Source organism: Megalopta genalis, chromosome 3 (genome assembly GCF_051020955.1).
Source record: "Megalopta genalis isolate 19385.01 chromosome 3, iyMegGena1_principal, whole genome shotgun sequence".
NCBI lineage: Eukaryota > Metazoa > Arthropoda > Insecta > Hymenoptera > Halictidae > Megalopta > Megalopta genalis.
Genome location: NC_135015.1, coordinates 8,848,775 through 8,863,791, shown reverse-complemented (window position 1 = coordinate 8,863,791; position 15,017 = coordinate 8,848,775). Strand labels below are relative to the sequence as shown.

Below are 15,017 nucleotides of genomic sequence, written 5' to 3'. Positions count from 1 at the left end.
CTGAAACCAATAGCCAATACACAAACATTCTACCATTTCTAAGTAAAATAATATACACACAAGCTTTTTGTCAATTTATTAATATATTTCCTTTACACACGAAAATTAAGTTATTTCTTAAAGTATTGGTAGATAATGAATAAAAAAATGTATATATATTCTTCTTCTAATGCGGAAGATTCTGCATGAAACAAAATGTGTAAAACATAAAGAATATAAATACTACAAAATCTACAGAACAGATGCTTTTTTAAAGAGGATATCTTATAAACATACAAGTTTGGTCTTCTTCCTCATCATGTCGTCGCGCCTTTTTCAATAATTTACAGTGAAATACAATCTTTCATTTAAAATGCGAATAATTGCTTGCAATTGCTTTTAATAAATATCGTAAATAACGCACATACTAGTTATAAATAAGTTCATAATATCGAATATACTAAGTTACTAAAAAAAATGATTAATAGTCAGGTCATTACATGCACTGGTACTAGACCAATGGGATACATAAATCATTAATTATTACAGAAAGTAATTTCTAACGGTTCATAAAAAAAGATAAAACTATAAAATCATACAATCTATGCATGTATGTATACATATGATCATTCTATTCTCATGCAGAATGCCGGTCGTACATTTTTTATATTACGCGTAAAAAGAAAGCAATAATTATAGCGCAAATATTTTTTTACATGTTATAAGACGTAGTACTCGAAATGTCAGGTGTTCTGTATTATGTGCACGCAAAAAAGAAACTGAAACAAAAAGAATCGAAGGGTCTAAAATCAATTTGAAATTGCGGGCTTATTTATAAATTGAATTATTTACAAAAATATAAAATCAATGCTATATAAAGTGACTATTTTCTCATTTTTATTATCTATAGACAAGACTCGTTTCAAGGACAAGGCAACATAAGACAAATAGACGCGTCTTTGATTTTAGAACCCTTAAGTAACAATGGCGGAAGGTATGGGCAAATTATTGAATTCTGTCGATAAGTACAATGTAACACATACAATACTATAATTTATAAACACACCTCGATTACACTTCTAGAATAGATTCTAGAGCTCATTTTTAACTTTTTATTTTACTCCAATACGGACAGCAATGTCTGTACTATTACATTCTTTGTTCGATAACATTAACACGTTTCTTCTATTAACGGTATATTCTATATATATATACTTTTTTAATATAAGAATGTCAAATCTATTGCAGTCGATATATACTTTATTTATAATATATTCTCGTGAGTTCGTTACCATTACACAAATTTGTCGAAGACGTTTTGTAGTTGCAATATTATTTTTTTTATTTTTCTTTCTTTAAATTATACTCATTTTGTAATTGCATTACGTTTAATTGTATGTTCCTATCGATGACGACCAACAAAAAAGTTGGAAATTTGTATATGAAATGTATTGGTATTGTTTTATGAAAGTAAAATGGAATTATACGGAATGTAGTGCCTCGATATTTCTACCAGTAACATTTTCAATATTGCATAAAATTTCGAGATTTTCTAAACTCGACTTTTTAAAATTCGTTATAAATATATGAAAATTCAAATGGAAGATTAGATTTATAATTCTTTTTTCTTAAAAAACTTGATGGTTGATATTGTTCAATTATTGGCTTCTTTTGTTTGACTGTTTATGACATATCCGAAAATTTCAAGACGAAGAACATCCTTCGATTTCCTATTGGTTTTCGTATTAATTAAACAACTCTGGATTCTTAACCGTTACACGTTATTCCGTATTCGAACTACTGGCATAGAATCCTGAGATAATTATCTTGTTTCTATCAACTTTTTTTTTCATTCAGCATAGTTAGCAAATTTTTATAAATATACATACATGAAAAATGTATATTTTGTACATTGAAACATATAAAACTTGTTATCGTGCCTGCGTCTTCTTTGTAACTTTATTTTCCTTTCCTTTTTGTTCTTTTTTTTTGTTCGTCCTAATCTTATCTCTATAGAAACGAACTGAATGAACTGATTAACCGTCATGCAATCTCTCTAAAATTTAAATAACATGCGTCATTTTTTTGGAGTTGTTGATTTTTAAATATTTTTAATATAAAAGTAATAAAAAATGCTGCAATATTGTATGGCATTTACAGTTCTGCCTTATTAAAACTATTGCAGAAACGTTAATATAGAAATTTATCGTTATTTGTTTCGAAATAATGTTTATGTTTCCTCGATATTGTTCTCTCTCAATCATGCGTTGCACTTGCACTCTGTGATCGTCAGGTTAAAGATATAGTTCTTTATGAACGAGCTAATGATTTCGCAATGATACCTATCCATTTAAAGATACGTAAAGCAGTATATTTAAGAAGGGAAAACACAGTTTTCGTTGCAGTAAGGACAAATCAATGTTCAACATCGTTTTGTTACTGACATTATAATACTCGTATGTTGTGTAAAAGTTTATAGCCACTTTGCTTAAATGACTATCTATTATCAGCAGGAGATTCCGATACATTGCACGATTATTCTACTATTCACACGCTAAATAATATGATGCATTTTACTGCATTATGACATAATAGAAAATATTTAGTCATAAGGCAATCAAATCGATTCACGTCCTTCGAATTTGTTTATGCCACTAAGAATGATTGAGTATATAATTTACTTGAAACTATCCTTTTTGTTATACCTAGATTCAAAAGTAGGTATAATAGGTTAAGTAGATTAATTCTTTTTTTATTGCTAGATAATTTGACTGAGATTCCTGACTTTTATTAATTTAAAAATTAGTCGCAATGATTATAAATTTATATTATGCGAAATGAAATTTGCATTAAAATTTACTAATGAAAGAAACACGACACCTACTTTAATAGTCATGGCATCGTAAAGCTGGCTTGTTAAACTTTCAAAACGCATAAATTATGTACAATAATTTATCATTATATTATACTTATAAATTGCCTTGTTTAGTACACAACTTATTATGCATAGATTTATAAAAACCGAAAAGAGATTGCAATACGTTATCAAAATTCAACCGGGGATAACGCATTTTATCAGAACATAATATTGAACGATGTAATTTAGAATGTGCAGCTTTCACAATTAATATCGATTCAATTATTACATAAAAATATTATGCTTTTAGTTGTACGTTTGAGATGCACTTTAACGTAATTCACAATGTTCAGGAAAAGAATGTATTGCACAAAATTAAAAAAAAGAAAGAAATTTTATAACTTTCAAGCTGAAAGGATCAAGCACAGACATCGTCCTTGTATAAAGATATTACTATAGATACTGTAATCTTATGGTTCAGGTAATGCAAATGATTACAGTAATTTATCCGTATTATTAGAAATGTTAAATAATGTTTTTACGAGTCGTACGAAGATGAACCATGATCGTGAGCTGGACTTGGAGGCGTTGACGGATTTGAACTGTTGTTAGAAGCTATTGAATGTCTTGGGCTTCCGCCAGAGGTGTGTTCCTAAAGTAATAGAACATTTTATTCATAAATTAGGAGCAGATTTTTAGAAAATTACCCTCTCCCCCTTTCGTTTTATCGATGCTACTATATTGGTGAATGCAACAATTTGCATAAAATATTTTCTATACTCCTCTATTAATTCCAGAGAGTTAAAAATATCCTATATAGAAACATATGTTTCGTATAAAATAAATAAATAAATAAATACCTTGTCGTGCAAAGATGCGATACTACCAAGAGAGAGTGGGGTATGAGTTCGTAGATGTACGGATTCCGAGTCGACTTGGTCCACAGGAGTACGTGGTAACGAAGGCGGAGTAGCAGTTGGTCGTGGTGGTGCTGGTCCTCTTCGTGACGATGTTGATCCTAAGAATAATCGTTATGCTGAATATAACATTATTATAAATATACAATGAAGGGAAGGAGTAGAATATTGATAAATAGCATACCATTATGTGGTGAATATCCAGAATTTCTAGATATATGAGAACTGAGACGTCGTGTGTCGGATGGAGGGTGCCTAGGCGGCAGTGGCGCGGGTTTACTTGCTGTTTGAAGTGTGGGCCCGTATAACTAAATGAAAACGCCACCAAATATAATATTAGAAATAAAGTTGTACGAACAATTATTTACATAAATATATATACACAATAAATTCTTACTCTTTGTTGACTGCTATGTAAGTGGGCGCTACTATGATGACTACTATGCTGTTGATCAGCTGTTTCAAGTGTAGTAGCCAAATCTAATAATCGTTGTATCTAAAATGAAATGTCAGATGGTTGGTTTGAAAACATATATGTACATGTAGTTAGGAATACAATAAGGTACAATGGAATAAATTGATGAAACAAGTTACCTACCTGTATCCCATTACCTGGACCCACATGACTGATATGATTGAAATTCGTCGGTGCTGATATCATTTTGGAGCGTCTATCTGTGGGTCGAACAGCTCTGTTTCCTTCTCTTAAAGAGAATCTTCTCCGTGGTCTTGTCATTTGCCTACCGCTTGCGTCTAGTGGTGTTAAATTGAGTAATTCTCCTATTATATCATAAAGAATTTACACTATGTTTGATAACATTATACAATTATAACATTGATTTGTAATCGAACTATACTCACGTTGATGCAAGTTGCTTAGGAAAATAACATGTGGCATGTCATTAATTATACAAGACGTTAAAGAACCTGAAGTGTTCAGTGGTCGTGCCCGCTTCACATTCAATGTTTGTAGCCAGTCTCCCGTTGTACAATCAAATACATCGATGTGTGTATCACTATAAACTAGTAAGTAACCTTCACAATAACCTGAAACGTAAAGACGACGTAAATTAAAATCTGCCGCATAAATATAACAATATGGTTAAATTAATCTGGTAAGTACACTTACTAACTGCCGTAGGAACAGCGGGGTACATAATTTCACGATCTCTATTCTTTCTACCTTGGCTGTCGACATATACTGCCAATGTATGGAAGACTAATAAGAATTCACCACGTGGTAATTCGATACAACGTAAAGCATCTACAGCGCTATATGTGAGAAAACCTAAGAGCGTATTCTCAGAGTGGACCAATGCTGGATTATAAAAGATACAAATAAGTAATATAATTCATATTTCACAAAACGTCTTCTGCATGTATTATTCTCACACTGATACTCACAAATTGCGTGATGGTCTCCTAAGATGCTGTAGATAGAAAAACCAGAAGGATAACCGACACAAAAGCGGCCTTCAGAGAGAACTTGCAGAGTTTGTGCGTGACATGGTAACATTAGTTCACGTATACGTTTATGACGTGTTTTCGTACGCGTTATTTCATAGATGATTACTTGTGATGCGTTCTACAATAGAAACAATAATGTTTTATTAAAGAGAAGATGAAAATTATTTCTATTTTAACTCCATATTGACTTTATAAACGTAGATAGAATGTTTTACCTGTTTCTTAATGGCAACACACAAACAATATGTTAATGGACTGCGGCGCACTACTCCCGTTGTTAGGGTAATACATCCTTTAGTTTCTGCAACCTTAATCCATTCAACTTCATCTCCATCCAATGCACGTACTGGAACCAGCCGTACATGACGTTGTTTTCCACTTAAAACTACAATTAACTGTTCTTCCGTTACATATTCCAGTAGATATATTTTCTTGCCTTCCCCAACTCTTGCAATTTCTAAACATTTAATATAAATTAGACATAATAACATACATTCTATTCTATTCAATCAATATAATTATATGTAGAACATACCACTACGATCTAAATCTAAACAGAAGAGGCCTTCTTCTGTGCCAATGACTAGACGATCTGGATCAATAATTGCTCCTGACATCACATTTTTAATGAGCGCCAATGTATTATCTAATAATTCTTTTGCTCTAAAAATCTGTGCAAAAGCAACAAATGATGTAAAAAAGTTGTTATAAACATCAAACTTGCAAACTCTGTATGTATATAGCTCACCGTTGTATTAGGAAGATTATTTTTCTTTAGTATTCTATGCAGTTCACTCAAAGCAACTACCCATTTAGTTTTTTCACTTTCCGTGTCTGCAAGCATCAATGTGTGATTCCTCAAACCAGGTGGTTCTAATAGAGATGTTGTTATCTAAAACCGTTTAGTAAAGCAGTCAGTTACAAATAAACAAATAAATATAACCAGTAATAGATTAAAAGTTACCCTAAATATGCACGGAATATCTTTTTTTGTAGCATGTATGACATCTGAATCTCGAACAGAACTAACACTGAATTCCTCATCTCGCATATCTAGGACTTGAGACACGGATACAGATGGTAATGCATTACGATCTGGTGAAATATCATAAAGAAATAATTTGAAGTCACAAACAACTACAAATTGACGAACCCAACCCTTTTTCACTCCACCCATTTTTGGCACTTTAACATATCCTTCATAGGCAGTACCTATTCCTCGTGTGGGATCAATACCCAATGGTCGTTTTGCTATACAAAAAATATTTTGTTATTGTCCTTAATTGGAAAAATAAAGTTTTGAATTTGGTAATGTTATGTATACCTACTTTGATCATGAGGCACAGGACACATTGGTGGCACCTTATCGCAACAAGGCATATGGCATGCGAAACCACAAACTTCACATACCACTCCTTGCCTTGTTAAACCCACCATCAGTGAAGTGCAATGGTTACATTTTGTAGGCGCTGAAAATGTTCTTACTAAAAATTGATGAGATTTCGGTTTAGGTTGAAGGCTGGTTTGCCCATGGGACGCAGATGACTTGTTTAAGAGTTCATGAGACAAAGGTGATGTCGGATCCTAAATTGTTGAAGGTATTATGTTGCAATAATTTAGTATTCAAGATGATACTCTATCTAAATGGAAGTACTTACAATGCTGAGCTCGGACAAATTACTTTTGCTGCTGGAAATACTTGGTGCACGATTATCTTCAATATCAGCCTCGACACTATCTGCGCTTCCATGGCGCGTACTGCTCGCAGTTTCTTTCAAAAAATGTTCTAGATATGACATTTGAGACGTAGGACGTTCTAAAACTGAAATAAAAGAAGAAAATATTAAAATAAGAATACAAAAGATAAGAGAGATGTATTTAAAATTTTCAACGATGGTAACTTTGTTTAACATTGTTAAATTAATTTAAAAAAAATATAGAAATTCGATCTACTATTCATTAAGATACACAATAAAGTAAACTTATAGAAAGTAAGAGAATTATGTTTCCATTTTCATAAAAATTTAAGTTTTAATAGTGAACTTCATGACACCCTTCTCAAACATTTTAATATAATCACTCCACTGCAACTTGCATCACACAATTCTGTTAAAGTAGTAATCGTTATTGTGTATATTGGGACTGATATTTTATCGTTCACCAGCAGAAGTAGCAAGCAGATAGTAAAATGTACCAAAGTCAATCAGATCAAACAACTCTAGAGGCGAAAACATTCAGGCACAACATACCTGTTAATCATTTAATTACAAAAACCGAGAGATTATCAGCTACTAAGATTAACAAAGGGCAACCATCACCTAAAAAACGATGAAGAACTACTAACGCTATCCTTAATGAAGGAACGATTATTGTCAACATACAAGGAAACACATAGTTGTTCTTGATGGTAATTGACATAAAAATTTACGCAGAGCTATGTTCTAAATCTAAAATAATTTTAACAGACATAACATTTTTTTCATATTTGTACTATCCCTGAGAGTTTTGGATTCCTTATAGTCATTTGCAATATAGAAATGTAAATAATGTAATTTTCTGTAGTTTTTTAATGTGTTAAAACTCCAAGGCTTCTATATGTAACGAATAAGAGTTCACATCTTGTTGAGTAAATAATTTCAGCACTTTTGGCTGTACTCATTCGTATCAACAGTACATAACGGGTTTGTAAATAGAAAATTGAGAAACACAGCTCTGTGCTTTGTAAATTAGCAATCCAGCCGACCAGTCAACCAAAATCGCGTTTTCTCTCTGTTGCCACTTCATTTACCAGGTGGCGATACGATGGCGACGGCATTCTGACTGATGAATGTGTTGACGGGAACGAATCTAGTTAATAAGCGACATGTCGTGACGCGGGGAGCACGCATTACTGGTAGGGGTGACGACGGCTGGTGTACGATGATGCGTTGGGGTTTGGTGCAAACGATGTTTGAAGATTTGCTTGACGTTTTGCTGGATAGGACAGCTGTCACAAATACAGTTTGAAGATGAGCAACAAGAGGCCCCAGACACAGCTCGTTACGCCAATAAACAGAGGCACTTTGTAGTCTAGAAATCAGAATCGCATACCGTACCGGAGGACCGAATTACTATGCTGGATAGATAGCCCAGTACCAACGATCTCTATTATTGGTAGCTTATATATTGACAATAGACATGATACCTTATTATCCTTTACAATTACTGATATTATATTATCATTTATATTATATTTCTATCCTCTATTATTACAAATATAAATGTATGCATTGCAAATAAAACACTCTATGCTTAAAATGTAAATATAACTGAACATTTCTTGAGAAACATCACATACTGAGCTTCAAGTGCCTTATGTTTTATTCAAACAATGAAGATATTATCAGTCTATACAAAAGTATTCGTCAATGAGTAATAAATATTAGCTTGATTCGACAAAATAAAATACACGACATATGTAATGATATTGCGATTTTGGCTGGGTGTTCAAATTTAAAGTCGACCATTAGGAACATATGATTAACATCAGAATGATATTTAATTATGAATAACTTGAAAACAAAACAAGACGGTATCATAATTACTTTCGAATTTTGTCATATTTTACTTTACAAAATCGTCTTTTTAGATATTTATTGCACATAGTCAACTACTTGTACATGTAGACACATGTATTGCACCTATTCAGAGGTATATAATATATCTCAAAATTAAATAAATCCTTTTTGTAAGGAATTATTATCGTAAAGCTATGTTTAAATGTAAATACTGAGATTTGTAACAATTCAGTGATACACTTCAGTAACGGTACCATTCACCAAATGTAACTATTCGTACTTACAAAAAAGGTAATACTCACACACTGAATCATACCAATTTAATATAAATTCATTAGTTTGCCAAATGCACAATACAGGAAGAATAAATGACTATACTTCATAGAAGCACTACTTTCTATACTAAATTGAGGAGGAATTGTTAAGTTTACATTTTTAAGATCAACTTCATATATATATATATATACATATGTGTATATATCAATAAATACTCTTCTCTATATATATGCACAATAAATAATAATTCAATATTTGTAACATAACAATTCCGATGATTTTTGTTGAACACATGCAAATTTGTTTGCTTATAATATCAATAACACTATCTGTATGCTATGTTTTGAATCTCTAAAATCAATAAGTAAAAATTGTTGGTTACGTTAAAAACATTATTTGCCTGTTGATTAAATATTTTTAATACAACAGTAATGAAAATATTAATATTTATTAAACATTAATTTTTAATAAATATTATATAAATTATATTAAATGTGCCATAATTTTAAAAAGTGCTTAAGAAATCACTATTAAAGAAGAAAAATTTGTAAGATATTAACTGTATTCATCGCTTGAAAACTGTGCACTTATAAATTACATACATAGCGTGTATCGCAGCAGTTTGTATAATAATAGTCGATACAAAATTTTTATAAAAACGCAACAACGAAATTTTGGTGAAATTCTTATTTCTAGCATTGTTAACTGAAATGTACTTACAGCCGTCACCCGTATCAAGCCTTGCTTGCAACTCTTTTATTTGCATTTCTTTGCGTTTTATCTCATGCGTGACAGTATCAAACCGTTGTCTGAAGTCTCTTAATTCCCTGCACACACAAACACATTTATCGTTATTAACCAATTAGTGACGTAAAAAAATAAAAGTGTTTGCCTCTATTCCAACATTATTGATATTTGAAAACATATAAAAAAAATAATTGCAAAATTACTTTTGAGCAGCAATCAAATCCGATCGAGTCTTTGTAAGCTCTTCAGATATCGCCTGTTTAGCTTGTATTTCGCTTTGTAAGGAACTTTGAAGATTTAAAAGTTCCATCTTATCAAGTTTTTGTGATCTACGATTTCTCCAGTTCTTATCTGCCATTGTGGAGCCACTTCCTACACCTCCTACACCGCCAGAATGTTTCAAAAACTCTAATTCTTCTGTCATTTTCGTGGCCAATGCCTAAAATGATTATATTTTACATGTAATTATCATAAATATATTATAGTATAAATGATTTGATGTTGTTTACGAAGACAGACCTGCAAATATCCTCTAGCATCTTTCTCATCGGATACCCATTGTATAATCTCAGTTATCTGAGCTTCCCATTGCGCAATAGCTTCTTTCTTATTTCTTAATTCTTCGTATTCATCTTCCAGTTGGCGTCTTTCACCTTGTATTCTATTAACGCTATCCGTAAGAGTGTTAAGTTCTAACATAAGCTTTTTATTTTCTTCGACTAGCATAATTTTTTCTCTCTCGTGACGTCTGCTTAATTCATTTATTGTCTCCTCACTATCAGTAATATTCTCCAATCGCGCAGCGTCTAATTTTTCCTTCGTTAATTGAACTTCTCGCTCGAGTAAATCTCTTCTCGCTTCAGCCTCGTGCAGTTGTTCTTGAAGACTACGAATTTCAAGATTGAATCTGCTTTGTTGCTGATTAAGATTTTCATTGTACTGAACTTCAAGTTTCTCGACCTCCGCCTTTAACCTATTGATTTCTTGCGTTGCTAATGCATGGTTCGCGCTCACATCATTACCCATAGACCTCTGTCTAATCTTTTCAGTCTCTTCTTGCATTTGTTTACAGTACTCCTCACTGCGTTCTCGTAATTTTCTTTCCTTGCTCGTTTCCGCCATTGCTTCTTCTACTCGATTTTCTAACTCTCGTCTAAGCTTCTCGGCTTTTCGAATATCATGTCGTAAACTATCAACCTTCTGCATTACTACTTCCAGTTCTTCCTCTTTATCTCTGACTTGTCTAGACAACTTTTGTTTTTGTTGTCTTAGTTCTGATAGTTTATCTGTGACTTCAGTATATTCAGCCATCGCTAGTTTGCGTTGCGTTAATGCGTCTTTTAACTCTTTATCCTGGAGTTTGAGCTTCTCTTGAACATCCAATTTATCTTTGATAGCTTCCTCCTTTTCCAGACGGAGAGAACGAACCAACTTTTCTAATTCCCGTAGTTTTGTCATTTCACCATTGTCTAGATTGCGTAATTCTCGTGGTACTTCCATAGACTTTAATTGTGATTCTAACTCTAAAAATGTAAATTTAATTTGAAGATAAATGAAAATGAGACTGCATGATATGTATACTCACCACAGTTGCGTTTGGTAAGTGTGTTTATCTCGTCCTGAAGTTTTCTTGTTGCATTGTTGGAATCTGGTGATATTCCTGGCAAAGAATGACCGACTTGATTCTTCAAATCTTCGACTGCTTTCGTTAACTGTGCATTTTCTTCTTCAAGTATTTGCACGCGTTTATCTTTTTGAGTTATAGCTGGTAAACAACCCAGATCCGATATACAACTATAATTTGAAAATATAGAATTATACCAAAGTAATTTATCAAGTTATAATGAAAGTAACAAATATTTACTCTTGTATCGCTAAAGAACATCTTCACTTACCTTCCTTGGGTGAAACTAAAGCCAACGAATGGTAAATGAAGTGCAGAAAACGCAGAATTCGCTGCTGGTGGAACAGCATCTGAACTACGTACATCTGTATCATCAACATCGAAATTTGATGTATCAGTTGGCGAGGAAACTTCAGGAATGTAAGGTGCAGTACTGTCCCTAAGAGTGTCCCAGTTAACTCCATCAAACCATGGATGTTTCTAAATTATATGATCAAACATTAATTTTACATAAATTAATTATTTTATCATAAAAGGTATTAATGTAATACCTTAGTTATTAATATTAAATGTTACCTTAAAATCGTCAATTCCATTCTGACCTAATCTAAACTCCGAACTACATATTAACTTTCTCATTAAATCCTTTGCTTCTTCAGAAACATCATACATATCGTCTGCTGGGAAGTCAAAGCAATTCTGAAATTGTATAAAACATAAGTGATTATGCATACTACAATATATGATATAATATACATATATGTATATATACTACTAATTTACCTTATGATTCATAATTTTTCCATATGTTTCGACTAGAGATTCCGCGTAAAAAGGTGTCTCCCCATACAGCATTTCATACATGCATACTCCTAATGACCACCAATCACATTCAGGTCCATATTGTCCTTGTCCATCTTCCATTGCCTACAATGTACAATTCCATATGTTATTTATGATAAAGTTAAATGTGAAATTAATAATGTGAGTGCATTTAATATATAATAATACAGAAACACGATATCACCCTTAATATCTCTGGAGAAATATAATCTGGTGTACCAACAGCAACATTACTTTGTACGGTGCCATCTTCGAACAATCGTAAACAAGATCCAAAATCGGCTAATCTAATGTGACCATTTGCATCTAATAAAACATTATCAGGTTTAATATCACGGTGCACATAACGTAAGTCATGTATGGATCCTATAGCCAAAACCATTTCAGCTATATAAAAACGTGCCATATCTTCTGGAAGGCGATCCTCGAATTTGCTTAACAGCGTTAATAGATCCCCACCACAGTAATAATCCATGACCAAATACTGCACATAATTATTTAATAGATTTAATTCTTGTATATGTTACTATTTATAATTAACTCCTTGCAGACAGTAAATCCTTATGTGCATTATATGAAAATAATCAACGTAGCTGATAATCTTAAAGACATATCAAATGCAAATATATATAAATATAGTGCATTTAACCAATTTAATAAAATAAATATCCTGTGATGAATTTAACATATGCACTTCTATAGCAGCTTGTACAACATAAATAATTTATTTTTTAATTACTCCATCTGCAAAGTGTTAATAATACGTATTAGTTGAAACATTACCAAATTATTGTCATCTTGAAAGGCATAATGAAGATTTGTGATCCATCTACGATCACCGTACACCAGTACATCTCGCTCCTCTCTGAAGCATGCAGTTTCTGCACGCTTCAACATTTCCCATTTGTTCAAAATTTTCATTGCAAAAACTTTGTCCGAACCACGCATTCTTACTACACATACTTCTCCAAATGCACCTCTACCTATAACTTTTACTATCTCAAAATCCTCTCGTGCCAATTGCAAACTCTTTATGCAAGTGGCCACTGGTTTCACTGAAAAAATAGATAATAATTATAAAATTATAAAAATGGAGTTATTTGTTAAAATTTAGATGTTTTCAGAATAAAACATATAATCTACCAAATTCAATAAAATCGGAGACAGTCTTTTCACGTCGTAAGGAAGAATTACAGCATTCATCATATAAGACAAGTAAAATATCGATGAGTGTCTCAATAGAAAATGTGTGGCCAACTCTTCCTTCCCCCTGTACAGGACCACCAATAAAAACGGCTTCTAATTGGCGTAACCTTCCTCCTATGCCTATAAAAAATATCTTTTATTTATTTCTGTAACTTACATGTTAATACTATAAAGTAAAACATAATACTATTGAATATTTTATCATATCTATAATAACATACCATTGATTGCAAGCCCCTTTGGCATAATATCAGGGGGAGGTTGATTATATTGGTGTTGCGACGAATCTGACATGTCTCTTTTTCGATAAGGATGCTCCTTACCAAAATCTTTGGATACTACTTCTGTCATTCTTAACAATATTATTCAATAGTATTTCAAACCACCACATTATGATGTGATGACAATCCTAAAATATTTTAATATATGTTTCAACAAATGTCATAATGCAAGGCATGATATACAATTAAAAATATGTTTAATGAAATTTATATTTGATTATACATAAACATAATCATAACCATTAAAAATTAAATTATAAATACACTTTATATCCCTTTAAAGAACACAATTTTTTATGCAAATCTTTGTATTTACAGGTGTATAAAAAAGAACACAAAAATAAGGATACAATGTATATACCATAAGTATAAGTATACAGTAATCATTTACCTTAAGAAGATAATTCCCAATAGACATATCTAAATAGGATCACTTTCACTGTTTAAACATTAATTTTGTTTACAACCGTGCGGCAACAATCTCCCGATCATGTTATCAGTGAATTACCAACAAGCATCCAACTTCTTCCTTTCCCTTATGCAAAGAGTGTCAAAAATCAATTCCCTTTAACTTTGCGTGGTATATATGTCCACACGCCACTACGTGTAAAACAATCGAGTTTCATTTAATTCGTCATCGGCCATGGTGCCGGAATTACTCACGTCGGAAATTACGTAACCGCTACAAAGATAGCCAAAATATTTGGCGAAGAAAACACGCAACAAGAGAAATACGTGTAAATAAAGCGTACAGACAAAAATAGTGCGACGGGGTAGGGCACCGCATTCGCGGTCAGCGAATTCAACAAAATCACCAAGACAACTCGTGTCGCGGAAGGAATCGGTATTGCATAGCAAAACTATACAGTACTTATTTAATACAATAGTTTCAGGATAGAACCTAGGTGAATGTTAAAGCCCATTGTCCCAATTTCGAGTATAACCTCGACGCGGCACTACACACTCGCCCCGAATCGAATTTCTGACGTAAAATTCTTATCGCATGTGAGAAGGATGTTTTGAGTGAAAGGCTTTTTCTTCGCCGATCCAGACCGTTTGCTCGAGCGATCCGAGCATATCTGCCGAAACGTTGCGCCCCGCTATTATATTGGTTTAATTGTTTATTATGCGCACCATTCGATTATCACAAAACATCTTGCATGGCCACCTCCAAACCCCCAACAATTTGGCTGACCCCCTGGCAGGCCCCATATAGAAAAAAATATGGCAGTCCTACGTCATTGAAAGCACCTATGAATGTTC

The 15,017-nt window shown here is 32.6% G+C and overlaps 1 protein-coding gene and 1 long non-coding RNA gene across 4 annotated transcripts; one reads left to right on the top strand and one right to left on the bottom strand.

Annotated features, from left to right (window-relative positions):
• Positions 1-61: 61 nt before the first annotated feature.
• On the bottom strand, positions 62-14,936 carry gek (serine/threonine-protein kinase gek). Of its 3 annotated transcripts, none has more exons than XM_076519868.1 (27): positions 14,146-14,936; positions 13,695-13,882; positions 13,411-13,593; positions 13,051-13,322; positions 12,452-12,751; positions 12,208-12,351; positions 12,001-12,123; positions 11,696-11,904; positions 11,386-11,594; positions 10,320-11,323; positions 10,004-10,239; positions 9,774-9,880; positions 8,009-8,206; positions 6,879-7,042; positions 6,549-6,804; positions 6,185-6,471; positions 5,969-6,112; positions 5,756-5,891; positions 5,436-5,677; positions 5,158-5,338; positions 4,883-5,071; positions 4,615-4,800; positions 4,352-4,506; positions 4,151-4,249; positions 3,938-4,061; positions 3,697-3,854; positions 62-3,488 (listed from the first exon to the last, which is right to left on the bottom strand). In XM_076519868.1, the coding sequence occupies exons 2-27, from the start codon at positions 13,822-13,824 to the stop codon at positions 3,375-3,377; spliced, it is 5,550 nt and encodes a 1,849-aa protein (XP_076375983.1). In that variant the 5' UTR covers positions 13,825-13,882; positions 14,146-14,936; the 3' UTR covers positions 62-3,374. The 3 variants fall into 3 exon arrangements, with proteins under 3 accessions (XP_076375983.1, XP_076375982.1, XP_076375984.1); XM_076519867.1 differs by having other exon boundaries at positions 4,352-4,533; positions 14,146-14,935; XM_076519869.1 differs by lacking the exon at positions 8,009-8,206 and having other exon boundaries at positions 4,352-4,533; positions 14,146-14,933.
• On the top strand, positions 6,977-8,147 carry LOC143259071 (uncharacterized). Its single transcript, XR_013032906.1, has 3 exons — positions 6,977-7,116; positions 7,388-7,627; positions 8,012-8,147. It is a non-coding gene; the product is annotated as an uncharacterized LOC143259071 (long non-coding RNA).
• Positions 14,937-15,017: the final 81 nt, after the last annotated feature.